This window comes from Lagopus muta, chromosome 4, assembly GCF_023343835.1.
Source record: "Lagopus muta isolate bLagMut1 chromosome 4, bLagMut1 primary, whole genome shotgun sequence".
Classification (NCBI taxonomy): Eukaryota; Metazoa; Chordata; class Aves; order Galliformes; family Phasianidae; genus Lagopus; species Lagopus muta.
Window position 1 is genome coordinate 9,925,251 of NC_064436.1, and position 13,991 is coordinate 9,939,241.

The following is a 13,991-nucleotide window of genomic DNA, read 5'->3' on the forward strand; positions in this document are numbered from 1 at the left end:
AGCGTCACTGAAAACAGACCTTCCTGTCTGCAGCAGGAATGCTCCAAGAGCTACACAAAGTAGCACATGCAACTGGAGGGGCATCATTTTGTTTCATCCTCACTGATATTTAGCTAGCAAAAATGCAATGCATTTCTTGACAGTGGGAGAACTCACACCAGTGTAGTAGCAATTTCTCTTTTGACACCATGTGAACTCGCATTCTAAAGCTATGAACATGTTAGGGACATTTAATCCTTGCAGTAGAGCAACTATTCTTCACTTTACTCAAAGTTTCCTGGCTGATTTTTTTTCTTTCATCTGGCTAATGGGCATCATCTCAGCCCTTTGATGAAGGCAGCACCAGCTTAGGCTGAGAGTTCAGTGTGGTTCATGGAACATCCAGACTCTGGTTTCTAATCAGCACAGCCTTCTACAGCACACTGCTCTGCACTTAGAATCATTTCGGTCAAGCTGTCTGAGTAAGGAGACAAAGACCAATCACCACAATATGTCAGCACTACTGCAATGTCCACCAAATGCCCTCTCATCTTGTAGAAGAGGCAGTTCAATCAAATCACGTCTGGACGTGAAGGATACTTTGCTTTGTTTAACCCCAACGTACACATAATCAAATCAAATGTAAGGTTTTTACCAGATCTAAGTATATCACATCTAACAACTGATAGAAACCAAAGGGTTCACAGGTTCACACCTAAAATAAGCAAGCAGAAAACAACTTCAATGATGATGAAAGAAGACAAGGAGATGCAGATACTGGAACAGGTAACAATTAGGGACTCTGTTACACAGACACACGTAACTGGTTCTCATGCTGATAACTGAGTAATAACCTGAACTTTCCTCTCCAAAAGAAGATTTGCCTTAAAAATAAACATTTCTTCAAGCACTTCTTTTATCGGGGGAGGAGCTAAGCCTTAATTCACTGCATATCCATCTTCTTCCTCCTTAACGAAGGCTATCAATTTACTTGATAACTTACAGGAACTTCCGGGCAGAAAAAAACCTTCAGAGATCACAGACAAACACACCATCATTGTTGTCTTTGTAGCACAATATTCTTCCATCAGACTGTAATCCTGGAGGGGCTCATTTTCTGATGTCCATGAAAGTACATTAAAGTAGTTTCATGCACACCTTCCACCCCTGTGTGGCAATACCATTTACAGAATTAAACCAGAATTTCAGCTCGCACCATAGGAGGACTTGTGATGGAACACCACATTCAAAGAAACGTGGCCCAAAGACAAAGCATCATCCACATACAAGAACAGCAGATCATGTCTGTGGTACCTTCAGATCTGCATAGAGAGTAAATCCAAAGATTACATCATCTAATTCACTAACATACACATCCACGTTAGGGGCTCTGTGTCATGGCAGACAACTATAATAACTCCATTTCAGAGAGGCTGCTCCTTTAGGGATGGCAGTTTATGCTGTTACATAAACCACAAAGGTTTTGCTGTGAAGGGCTAAACACTGTAAGGATGGATAAGTAATCAGGAAGTAGAAGCAAACAAAATCCATGTATTATAAACCAATTGTTAAGAAGGCTTGTGATAGAAACACTTTGACTGTTCCAATAAACAAAGCTGGTAACTCTGTTCCCAATAGTCCAAAGGGTGATATGAGTGATACTGTGCACAGGAAGATAAATATTATTTCAATGTAAGGCTGACACTTTCCCTTTGAAACATCAGAAAGGCTTTTTACTTCCACTGACAATGTCGTATGAGCACCTGAAAATATTAAAACCCTTGCATTTCATTTTCCCTAGATAACTCTCTTAATCAAGTCTTTCCCCCATTCCCAGCACACAGGTAGCTTTTTATTTCCTGGAACAGGACAGACAAACAGAACTGGAACCAGCTGGTGTTTCTTACGGTAACCTTGTTGGGCTTTACTTTTATAGTTCATGGGTTAATTTTTATAGTTGATTGACTAATTATGATTAATGATTCCCGAGCGACAAATCAAGATAGATAAGATAGATTAACGGATGACTGGAAAGTGTCCAAAAGGAGAAATACAGATATGTACATATACACTGCCCTCAAATTAAATAAAAAATCATCAGCATTCATAGAGTCACGGAATTGGTCGAGTTGGAAGGAACACTTAGAAGGCCCAACTAGGGTCGGTCATCTAGTCCAACTCCCCTGCAATGAACAGGGACACCTACAGCTTGCTCAAGTAGCTCAGAGCTCAGTACAGCCTGACTGAGAATGTCTCCAGGAATGAGGCTTCCACCACATCTCTGGGCAACCAATTCCAGCGCCTCGCCACCCTCACTGTAACTGACTTTTTCATCATATCCAACATATACCTACCCTCATTAACTATGAAGCCATCTCCCCTTGCCCTATCACCATAGATGGTGATAAAGAGTCTGTCCCCTTCTTCCTTGTAGCTCTGAAAGGCTGCTACCAGGTGACCAACCATAGAGCCTACAGGTAACCATACTTTAGAATAAGGCCTTGGACACAACCGTCCCACAGCATCCTTCTCTCCAAATTGGAAAGGTGGATTTAATGGCTGGACTGTTCAATGGACCAAGAACCACGTCAGCCACCCTGCCATGCCGATCACAAAGGGTGCTGATCCATGCATCTGATGGCTAGAAATGCTGCCTTTTACTAAATTATACGGGACTCAATTAACTGCATAGTACACAAGGGGTTCATTGAACAACATGATTTTTTTTCCCAAGATACACAGAAAACAAGTTGTTGTGTGTATTAAATTAGGACATACCAGAAGCACATACTTCACCAAACAGGGATGCTGAAATGCTCTTAGCATTAGTATATCATCTTTACTTGTTTCTCTGTTTTAGCCTACTTTCTTATTAACACCAACGATAGCATCTTCTACCTCATCTCCAATGTCAAGCTGCTTCCTTCCAAACACCTTTAGCAATGAACATGGAAATAAAACACACTGCAGTTTACACTCCTGCAGTCCATTGCTTGCAATGGCACATTACCCAAGTGAATGTTTCCTGGGTCCTTTCTATTTCCTGCCCTTCTGAACGTACCGAATATACTTCTGAACAGCAGCTAAAAAGAAAAAATCCTAGAGAAGAACTATGAGTTTTTAATTGGCATTTCCCCCACTTGACTGTGGCCAAAACATAATACTTAAAGACAGAAAGAGCTCACTTGCAATAGCTCCTCATTCTAAGAGCGCTGCTCTGTTAGTCATTAAGCTATCAAAATCTTACTCATGAGAAACAGGATACTTCATGTCCAAAAAGCAACACTACTTAATGCAGAAGGTATCAAAATATCAGCACTTGAAAGCTTTCAAATACAGGTTTAATTCATAAAAGTCAGCTTCTTGGGAGGAGCACCCTCACCTCCCACTTACCTTCATCTTATAAGTTTTGTCACCACAGTGAAAAGCAACTTCTAAAAAAGCCACAGTTCATATCTTTCCTTTACATTAATGCAACTTACAATTAGTATATTTAATTTAAACCGCGTTTCATTAAACTGGAAGCATTCCAAGACCTGAACAATTCGTTCATACATATCTTACAAAGTTGATGCATGTGATTTTTGATGCAGTGCCACGTGAGATTAACATTCCGATTCCAAAAACGTATGAGCAATTGCATCCACTGTTTAGGGAGAAACTGGACTTTAACCCACTTTGATGGAAACATGCACATATTTACTGCACTACAAAGTTCAGCAACTGTGAGAAGAGTCAGCCAGCTGTGTTTTGCCTATGTGACAACAGGAATTCAAACTCTCTCTCTAAGTTAAGCAGCCCCAAGCTATGTGTATCAGCCAGCCACGTTCCACTCAAGGGGTTTAGTACAGACTGCCCAGGAGGGTTTTTCCTCCCTTTGGTTGCAGTTCCCCACCCCACATCAACATGCTAACTCTAGGAAAAATATAGAACATTTTAGTTCTATTGTTTCTCTGCTATTTGTTCTAGCAAAATTAGCATAGGGGAATGTTTTTCAAAGTTTGATGAGTACGAGCAGCACAAGAAAGCAGACGGGGTGGTTGACAGCCACTGCAATACAGCAGCAGCCTGAACCATCAGATGTCACTAGGCTCTTATAGGAGCACAGCCTTCATTTTTCAGACAGTTCAAACAGCCAGTGGTCCTCCTCAGGAAGTTCAGAGCTCACGAGCATGTGTTTTGCAGAAAGGTTTAGAGGTACGTGTACCTTCCTGTGCACAGGTCAGGCGCTTTAATGCCCAAGCTCTACTCTTTTCTTCATTCATTACTTATTTCACCGTATAGCATGAGTTAATTTCAGTCCATTAAGCTTTCTGCCTGTAACAGGACAGTCCAATTCCATTCCCCTCAGCCATGCGCTCCTGCCACTAAAGCAGCAATAAAACTGCTCTCAGACCAAAAAGGTAGGAAGAAAGGAACAAAGCGCACAGCTCTTGGGGAGGGGGAAAGAGTTTGAAGATAGGCTGAGTAGAACAATGCAGTCCATGTTGCCAGTTGTCCTGCAGTTATTTGGCTCAGACACACAGTAGAACTAAATTCTAACCAGGTTCTTGGCTCAGCTGAGTTTAAAGAGCTCCAGGTTATCTAGTTAACCCCCTACGTAAGTAGGTAACAAACGCATAAATGAAGATTACCCTACTTATGAGGGCACACAGTGCTAGAAATACAGCATCCTAAACCTGAGGGGACATTTTTACCTGTCAAACCCCAGTCCTGCTGCCGCTGAAACTAAGTACAATTAACTGCAGTGCTAACAGGTCTGATCCCAGGTCAGGATCTCTACCCTGTGAGTAAAAGTAAAGCCACATTCCTCAGGGACCTCTAAAAGTAAGAAAATCTACTAAAAAAAAAGAAAAAAAAGAAAAAGAAAGAAAGAAAAGAAAGAAATGAAAAAATAAATTAAAGTCTACCTGTTTCCACAGTTTCAGTCTCAATTTCTTGTTCCTCTGCTACATCTTGCATCAGATAAGTCTCGTCATCATAAACCAGGACCTGAGCAGCATAACCCTGTTCTAGTCTGGCACTAGGAACTGGCTCCACAATCACAGCTGGGAATTCAGAGACTGGCTCATTTTCCTATAGAAAGGGAAAAACAAAAAAAAAAACCCTCTAAATACTGCACTGTTGAACTCCAAATCAGTGTTTTTCTCTTATGCTTTTACAGATTTTTTGAATAATTATAACAGTTGTGAAGATTTTTAAAGGAAATTTTCTTCTAAAGGAAGAGATTGGAAAAAAAAAAAACCAAGTAGAGCTTATTGTTCACCCAGGGGATACTCCTGAATCTCAAAGGTCTTTTTTACTGATTCTAAGCACTTAAAGTTATCTGATGCTTTAAATCTTAAGATATTGGAAAAGACCAAGCTTCTAAGTTACTCAGCTTTACCAAGTGTTTCTTCTCGCTCTGCTCCATACAAAATGTAATCAAGCCTTTCTGCATATACTGCAACATACCTTTGTCTGACCCATATCTTATGAACATTCACGTTTTGGATTAAGTATGTATGTTACTATAAAAGAGCTAGCTAATTTGAAGCTCACATGCCTATCTTTCTTTGTTTTAGGATCAAAATATCTGTGGCAGTATATTTAATCTGTTCAAGTGTTGCAGGAGTGGAACCCTGCCAGCTACAGTATTTACTACTACCTACAGGACAGCAGAATGCTTTTGTTGTGGGTTTTTTTCTTTTTTTTTTTTTAAGAATGCAAAATACAAGCAAATACAACGTTTGAAAAAGGTCCTTCTATTGTTTTGCTCACCTGATCCTACCTTAAGTCACACCTAAGACCATTAATTTAAAGAGATGCTTAATATGCAATTTAATTCCGGAAGCTCAGTCTAAAATTGTACAGCAGGCTTCAAAGCTTCCTACTTCCACTTCTCTGCAATAAGACAACTATGTGCTAAGAGATCCTTGAAAAGCCATCTGCTCTGTAAACACTCCCTCGTCCACTTCACACACAAGCATACAGCAGCTTTTTCTTTCAAATTAGGATAGAAAGTATAAAGCACGTTAGTAAATAGATTCTGCTTATTTGTCTAACCTCGTGGTTTTTCATCCCATTGCTGTCGAACTCCAGGCCAGGGCCTCCAGTGTCAATCACTGCTGATGTCATGGTGCATCCCCTGAAGAGGCTTGCAGAGTTGCTATCTATCCCAAGGACTATAATGCTGATAGGCTGAGGTTATCAAAGGCTTACATTCACAATCCACTTCTGTACAACTGCTAGGAGAGGGCGGCTGAAACACAAAATAATTTTAAGTTATTTGCACTGCTGATATTGAAAAGACTTTCACCAGTTAAGAAAGTTACTGCATGCTGTATCTCTACATCAAGAAAGGGCACCAGCGAACACGAGAGAAAGATTGTGCTGACCTTGGTAAAGGTAACACTGAACACAGCCATATAGAAAAGACAGAGCTTACTTGTCAGACTAACAGACAAACTTTTTATTACGAGATAATAAATAACAACCATGTTGACGTTTGACATCAGTGAGAAATTCAAAGTTACTGAGGTACAGATACATACAAACCATGCAATTTGGGCCAGCACGGCTTTCCTAGAGCTACTATTAAGTCAGGATATGTTTTTTTTAAATGACACTTTCTTTTTTCTACCGATTCCACAGCCATAACAGCTATAGATTCATTATAACACTTTCAACCATATTGCCTTTTTTATATAACACACATCCCATCAACAGGCATCGGATGATTATCTTTTAAATTAAAGAGCACTGTAGCAGCACCACTTTTTCCTTTTTCTAGAGGAAACTGTCAAGAGTCTGAAGAAGGTCACTGCACATCATAACACTCTAAGTCAGGTAAATCACAGACTGGTTGAGCTTACAGAGATACACAACCTGCAACTTCTTCCATCTCTCCTGACTAGACTGAGGAACAGAGCTTTGTTTCTAAACAACTACAATATATCTACCCTAAGTATTACTGTTTATCTCCTGTTTCTTTCCAAGAAGCAGATAAACCCTGGGCAGTGAGGAGCAGTTTGCTACAGCACAATGCAACCTAAGAAGTTTAGCTTCTTAGCTCCACAGGAGAAAGCACATATTCCATGTCAGACATAAGAAGCCAATCTGATATCAACTACCCTTGCAGCTAACTCCACTGAGATCGATGCATTGGAGCAGGTTGGATGAGCCAACCTGATCTGGTGTAGTACCAGATCTAGAGGTTGGTGGCCCTGCCTGTAGCAGAGGGTTGGAACTTGATGATCCTTGGGGACCCTTCTAACCCAAGCCCATGATGGTTGTAATACAACTCCAAAGCCCAACATAGACAAAAATAACCAAAAGGAAAAGAAAAAAAACCACTTATCCTGGAAACAGACTGTTCTACTTTTCCGTGATCATCTACATTAGAAATACTGCCAAGCACAATCATAACCCAACAAAAAAAGAGTCCAACAAATGGAAAATTTATTTCAGTTTGGAAGCGCAGGCTCCAACCAATTCCAAGCCCCAACATTATTCCAGCAATTCAGGAATAACGCATTGATACAAAAGCAGAGGGAGCTTCAGGCAGCACTCTTGCATAGCCTAACCTGGTCCCCATGCTGTATAGCAATACAAATAAATACTCATATACTAGACCATGACTCCTGTCTGGTCATATTGAATCTACGATAATCCCACACAGGTGGCTAACGCAGCTGCAGCAAGAGAGAACACTTCATGTGTAGATCAGATTATGCCAAAAAAGAAAGAAAGAAAGAAACGTATTTATTTGGCTTCTAGGATGGAAGAAGCTTAGATGAATTCTGCACTGATTTCTCTCCAAGCGAATAAGCAATTACCTATAGAAGCAGGGTCAGGGCGATGTAAGGAACACACACACTCTTAGATCATCCTCACTTTCCAGGCACAGCCAACATTTCTAACGAATAAAACCCTCCAAGAGAAAAATACATGGGACAATCATTAGGGCACTACACCCTCGCATTCACTAAAAGGTGGTATATTTAGACAGATGACACAAAACAGTCCAGGAAAGGAATCAACGAAAGCTACGGAGTCTCTGGTAATCAGGATTCCAACTTCACACAGAGACTCTTCCTATTCAGTAACTTATTCAACAACCTTGCAGGGTGGAAAAAGACAGCAGCCCACCGACCCAACCTGGTTTAGCAGTGCTCAGACAAACAGAACAACACACATCCTGGTAGGCGTGGGCTGTGCACGCGATAGAGTCCTGCAGACACATCTCTTGTTGAAGGAAGTGGGCAAGCATTCGCTCTCTACCCTATTGCACAGCAGCACACCCCAGGACACCCTCCTGCCTCCACCTTGAATCTCAGACAACTCTGGGCCTGTTCCCCATCAAGTCCCTTACAACAGGGAAAAGGGCTTTGCTGCACCACATCTAATTCTTTAAACACATATCCTGTGGGAAAACAGAAAGAAACCGAGCTGCTCTCACCCTCAGAAATAGAATCGCAAAATGGTCTGTCTACATACCCAAGCACCTCCCCACAAGAAATCCAAACACTCCTATGATGCTTTCAGCAACTACCAGACAAGGTTAAAAACACTGTGTGCCACAGCTGTGCTGAGCACATAACAGCCATCCAAAAACAGAACCTTAAGTCAATCCCTCAGCACACAACCGCTCTCCACTTCACAGCAAAGCAAGCACACAGCTTGAAAGAATTAGAAAAGTGAAGTCGATAAGCTGGCATGAAAAAGATGGCACAGCACGTCACCTCCCTACGCCAGGTTTGGCTCAAAACAAAACTCAGCATAAACGTGCAAGTCGGTTTAGTTTTACTTCAATTGTAAGCAAACAAAAGAAAAAGAAAACGTGGCGCTTGAAAAAAGCTCCACACGCTTGCACCCACACAGAAAACAAGAAAAACACCCGGAACGCCGGGTAACACTGATGGGAGGCAGCTGCTCCTGCAGCACTCAGAAAACGTGTACGAGCCTCTGGAACAATGTCTCCCTTTTATTCGGTTGGCATCCAGAACCCCAAGGATAGATTTATGTGGATACCTACACAGATACAGCCGCAGGAGCAGGACCGAGGCCAGCAGCACTATCACACACCAGGGCTTTCAAGCAGGCCTTCCTTTGGGTCGGTCAGAATAGCTAAAGAAGTTGGCTTGCACACAGAATCAGTTATACAGACAGAAATGCAGCAGCTGAGATCGCTGCTGAATCCCATTGACTGCAACCAAGCCTTCCTACGGGTACAATAGCAGTCTTGCACAGGCAGCACCTCGAGCACACCAGTAAATGTCACTTTCACCCTGAGACCTACAAACTTAAAAAGAAACACGTTATGCCAACTGAAAAGCCTTTCCAAGATGTTTTCCCTGACAGAAGAAATTGTGAGTTCATTGTGGTTTCTTGAAACACGGAACAAGTCTAGAATCAGAGAAGCTTCTGCAAAAGCAGAAAAAAACAACTTCTCCATAGCTAAAGAATCACAAGGTCTGCCCAAAAAGCTGACGTGGGGCAATCTTTGTATTTCAGGAAAACAAAACAGACAGTCCAGGCTAGTTGCAGCAGCTTATCAACTACAACAAACGGGTACAGAAAAACAACTCAAACAGGGGAGCGCTCAGAGCACACTGTCCTGTCACAACACGTGCCCAAGCATCAGAGCCCCCACCTCACAAGGCAGTCATTCTACTGCTGAACACACAGGAATTATTACCATGGCTTCAATTAACAGCGTACCAACACAGCAAGGATCTTGAGGAACTCAACTTCCACGTATATTTAACAAGAAATCTGACCACCCAAAGTTTGTTCTGGAAGCTCAATAGCTGAAGCCTATAAATCCTATGGACATGCAATTTCGTGGTGACATAAAAAGCACCAGCACTCTGCAGAAAGCTTTGTGACTTCAGTACACCTATCTGGACCCTGCCATGCTTTACCCTACAAAAAGGCTCCCTTCCCACTGGCCTTGAAACCCCTCTCGCCCCTCACTGCCCTGCTTGGTCCCAGGCCTCCTCTCTCTGCTGTGCCAATTGTTGGCCCTTAACATCCGTTCCCACTCCCCAGTGGATCAGAGTAGGGAAAAATTATTCATCACTTTACATAATAAAAGAGCAGGGACCAACACAAAGAAAAAAGTTAAGGATGCGGGTTTAAAAACAAAACAGCACAACAACAAAGGAAGTGGCGTGCACAAGACCGGATTCATTTTCGAAGGATGTTCTAGAGGCCAAAGGGGTGAGAGCATTCGAGTCAGGAAGTTATGGAGACAGAAACCCTCACCCGTCTAAGCGAGCGCACAGCACAAGGATGCACAGCCTCACGTTCTGGGGCTTTCTGAGGTAGGCACTGCTGGAACCTCATAACAGAGTTCCACCAAAGGGGCCACACAACACCTCCCTTTTCTAAATAACTGATAGCAATGGAGATAGGCAGAGGGCAGGGAACCCTGGCTCACACCCACGGCACGGTCCCACAAGGACCTGCAGCCTTTTATTTCGCTTCCTCAGGATCCGGGAAGCAACGGCTCGTGCAAACAACCCCAGATCCAGACCTCTCTGTTCCTCAGCACCCAATTAACCAGGCAGCTGTACCAAAGCCCCAGGAGGAGCTTTCAGCACACGCTAGCGCGTTGCTACAAAGCTTTCTCCAACACGCCAGCAGCATTCACACCGTTTCAACCGAAAATTACGGCACGAAACGCGGTCCCCATTCCCCACCTTTCGGGCCACAAACCCCGGAGCAGCCTGGACGCCCTACTGCTAGAATCCCACTTCTGGGAGCGCCGAGGACCCTCCAGCGCAGCGCGTGGGCCGGCCGCACCCGCTCCGCGCCGGAGCCGCCGAACACAAGCCCAGCGGCGGGCACCCCGAGCCGGGCCGGGGGAAGGGGAGCGGCCGGCCGGGCGCCGCTCCGGCAGCACGCATGACAGCGAGAGAACGAGCGGCCGGCGCCGCGCTGCCATCTTCCCCGCGCCCCGCGTAAACAAGGGCTGCCCCGCCGCCCCGCAGGCCGCGCCGACGCTGACAGCCGCCGGGAGCCGCCCGCCGAAGGGGCACTCGAAACCGAAAGCACCGCGGAGCAGGGGCGCCGCCGACCCCTTCCCTCGGGCGGCCGCCCGGCCCGCCCGCCGCGGGAGCCGGCGCCGCGTCCTTACCGTGCCCGCGGTGCGGAGGCCGCCTCCTTCGCCCGCCTGGGACGGCGGCGGGCGGGGCCGGGCGCCGCCCGTGCACAGCCGAGGCCGCCCCGCGGCGGCGGCGGCTCCGGCGGGCGGGGCGGCTGCCGCGGCTCAACCTGCCCGGCCCCCCCCGCGCCGCCTCTGCACACGCTCGAGCCGCTCGGCGGGGCGCTGCGGGCATGCGCGGCCGCTCGGCCCCTGCGCAGGCGCCCGCCGGAACCGTTGCCCCACTCGGCGTGCGGGCCGTCCCGCGGGGTGCCGTGCCCGCAGCCGCCGCCCGCCTCAGGAAGGGGCAGCTTCATAGCGCCTCGCGGCGCCGGCGCTCAACCGGGCTGTGCAGGAGCTTGTCCGGTTTCAGTCACGTCAGTCGGCTTTAAAGGTTTTGTGCCTTTCGTGAGGCAGTCCACCAGTCGCGGTTGTCAGCGTTAGAGCACATCGCGAAATCGGCCAGCTGCACAGCGCAGCGTTTGTCGGGGTCCTGTCGGTACGGGCGGACCGCCGTCAGCCCGCTCGCAAAGGAGCGTTACGGCCAACCGCCTCCGTCCCTTGGTCTGGGAGGTTCGGAACAGAGCGACAGACGTGGGGCTTTACCGGCTACAAGTACCCTTCTGGACACAGAAACAAAAGCTTCACAGAAGCCACAGCGACAAAGGTTTCCTCCAGCCCTGTACTACTTTGTACAAGAGTCACGTTGTTGCTGCAGTGACGTGGGACCTCATTCGAGGACCTAATTTTACCGTGCACATCGCAGGGGGGTTGAAACTAGATGATCGTTGTGGTCCTTTTCAGCCCGGGCCATTCTATGATTCTAAGTCTGATGCTCTACGTTTGTATTCTCACGCATAAACATCAGATTAACAAAGTTTGCATCTGAGAAGAACGCCAGACTGTGTACCTGCTGGCAAGAACTGTCAAGCCTTGAACTCCAAGTTTGGCTTCTATCTTGCCACAACAGCCTCAACACCACAGTTTGCCCTGGAACTAAGTTGCTCACTGCAACGAGCAGAATGAAAAGGAGCTGTACGGTTCAGCTTATTAAAAACAACCCAGTGAGCAAAATCGTATGTTATTTAATTCTTCCTGCTCAGCTTCAGCTTTTGGGGAATGCTTTCTCTGCTCTGCATTTTAGTATCCCTACCGCCTTTGATTGAGTGCCCTCTTCTGTTAGATTACGTGAGTGCATGTTAACCAATGGTTAATTACTCCCACGTAGCCCTCAGTGGAGTATAGAATTTCCCAGTCACTACTGAAGAACTAAAGTAGCCTGAAGAAGAAGGAAGGCGGGAGAAAATCAGTTTACAAGAAGGTGATCTATGAAGTCTCTGCAGACCTCTGTATGTTAACTACAGAGAAGGAAAAAAAAAGGTGGAAATTACTACCTAGATATGCATAATTCTCTCTTTTCTTCCACTTCCTCATATTTTCCCCCTTAATTCAATTGGTTTGCACGCTGAAGTCAATACCAAACAGGGGAGATAGAGTACAGATGGCACAGCTTTCTGTACAAAACTTCTGCTGGGGCATAGTTGGAGCTCACCTGCATCTTCTGAGACTTCAAGAAGGTTTAAAATTAGGACAATTATTTATCACTGAATAAGCACGATTCTAGCTAACTAAGTGACACTGAATGCATAATGAAGCCAATACACATCAGAAGCCCTTCTTCCTGTCCCAGTAAAGCTGGAGGAGCCAACAGCTCCCACAGCATCCCAGGAGAAGGAGTAAAGACCAGAACGCAGGAAAACCCTGCTGCTACCACACCATTCTTTGATCACAGCTCCGGAATAAACTTTACTTCTCTCATTCTGCACACCTTCTGTTTGCTGCAGCAGTAAGCAGAGCAACAGCATCAAGCAGAGCAACAGCAGCATGCAACCAAGAAAAAAAACATTCCAAAGAGTAGAACTGTACGTGTGACAATAGGGGCAGCACTCCAGAAATAAGCTAGTTAATCCACAGGCAGCAGACCAAGCAATATTTGCTCCTGCGTCCCTTGGCACAGAATACCTTGTGTCTTTACATGTGTCCCCTCAACCCATGTGTGTCTGTGCTCTGTAAGTGACACTGCTTTATCTCTTATCATCAGCAAACAGGAAACAGTGCCTGCAGTAACTGCCCCTCCGAGGTGGTACCATCTGCAAGCAAACACACCAGAACAAACCACTGAGCTCCTAGGTTGTCACTCAGCTTGGAGGAGCTGTGTGTACTTCTCCTGTGCTAAAACAGGTGCTGGGGGGGCTGGTTGGTACAAAACTGGAGAGAAAGATGGAAAAGAAGCACAGCTCCAGTGCTCAGTTCAATGCTTTGGGTTGTTTTTTTTTTTTGCTTGTTTACCAAACAACCAAGTAAAAATTGGATTTAATCACACCATCAAACCTTGATGCTCAGGCACAAGAAATCCTGGTTGAGGCATTTCACCCTCAGATTTTCCAACTTTTGAGTACCAACTTGCAGTTTCAGGTGTCTATTTAAATAAATTGTCTTATGTTTTTAAGAAGTAAAAAACGAAATTGTGTATTGATATGAGCATGGGAAAGGGTACAACTGAGACTTGGATGGACTTCACCTGTGTCCAGCACAACAGCTAAGCGAACTATTGCTGGCAGCAGCAGGTGGTCACCCTTCCACGAACCGGCGCTAGAGGGAGGTAAACGCTTCACTGCCTGCTTCTGCAGACACTTGCTGAGCACAGAGAAGCATTTGGCAATTCAGACAAAGACAAGACTCTCAACTTTTACCCTGCGATTTCAAGTACATTGTCAAGCACAGCCTTTCTCCCCATCTCATTTAGTCTTGCCATCTTCCTACTACAGGACGACATCTGCTGTTAATGCAGGGTGAGTTTGAAGCAAGCCACACTGCACTGTGA

At 45.3% G+C, this 13,991-nt stretch overlaps 1 protein-coding gene across 1 annotated transcript in view; it reads right to left on the minus strand.

Annotated features, from left to right (window-relative positions):
- Nucleotides 1-11,196, minus strand: part of ELF2 (E74 like ETS transcription factor 2) — a 30,083-nt gene extending 18,887 nt beyond the window's left edge. The window contains exons 1-3 of the mRNA XM_048942972.1: nt 11,102-11,196; nt 6,025-6,220; nt 4,890-5,055 (exon numbers count right to left, since the gene is read on the minus strand). Coding sequence (XP_048798929.1) covers nt 4,890-5,055; nt 6,025-6,096 — 238 coding nt within the window. The 5' untranslated portion in view covers nt 6,097-6,220; nt 11,102-11,196. The remainder of the gene's footprint in view (nt 1-4,889; nt 5,056-6,024; nt 6,221-11,101) is intronic.
- Nucleotides 11,197-13,991: the final 2,795 nt, after the last annotated feature.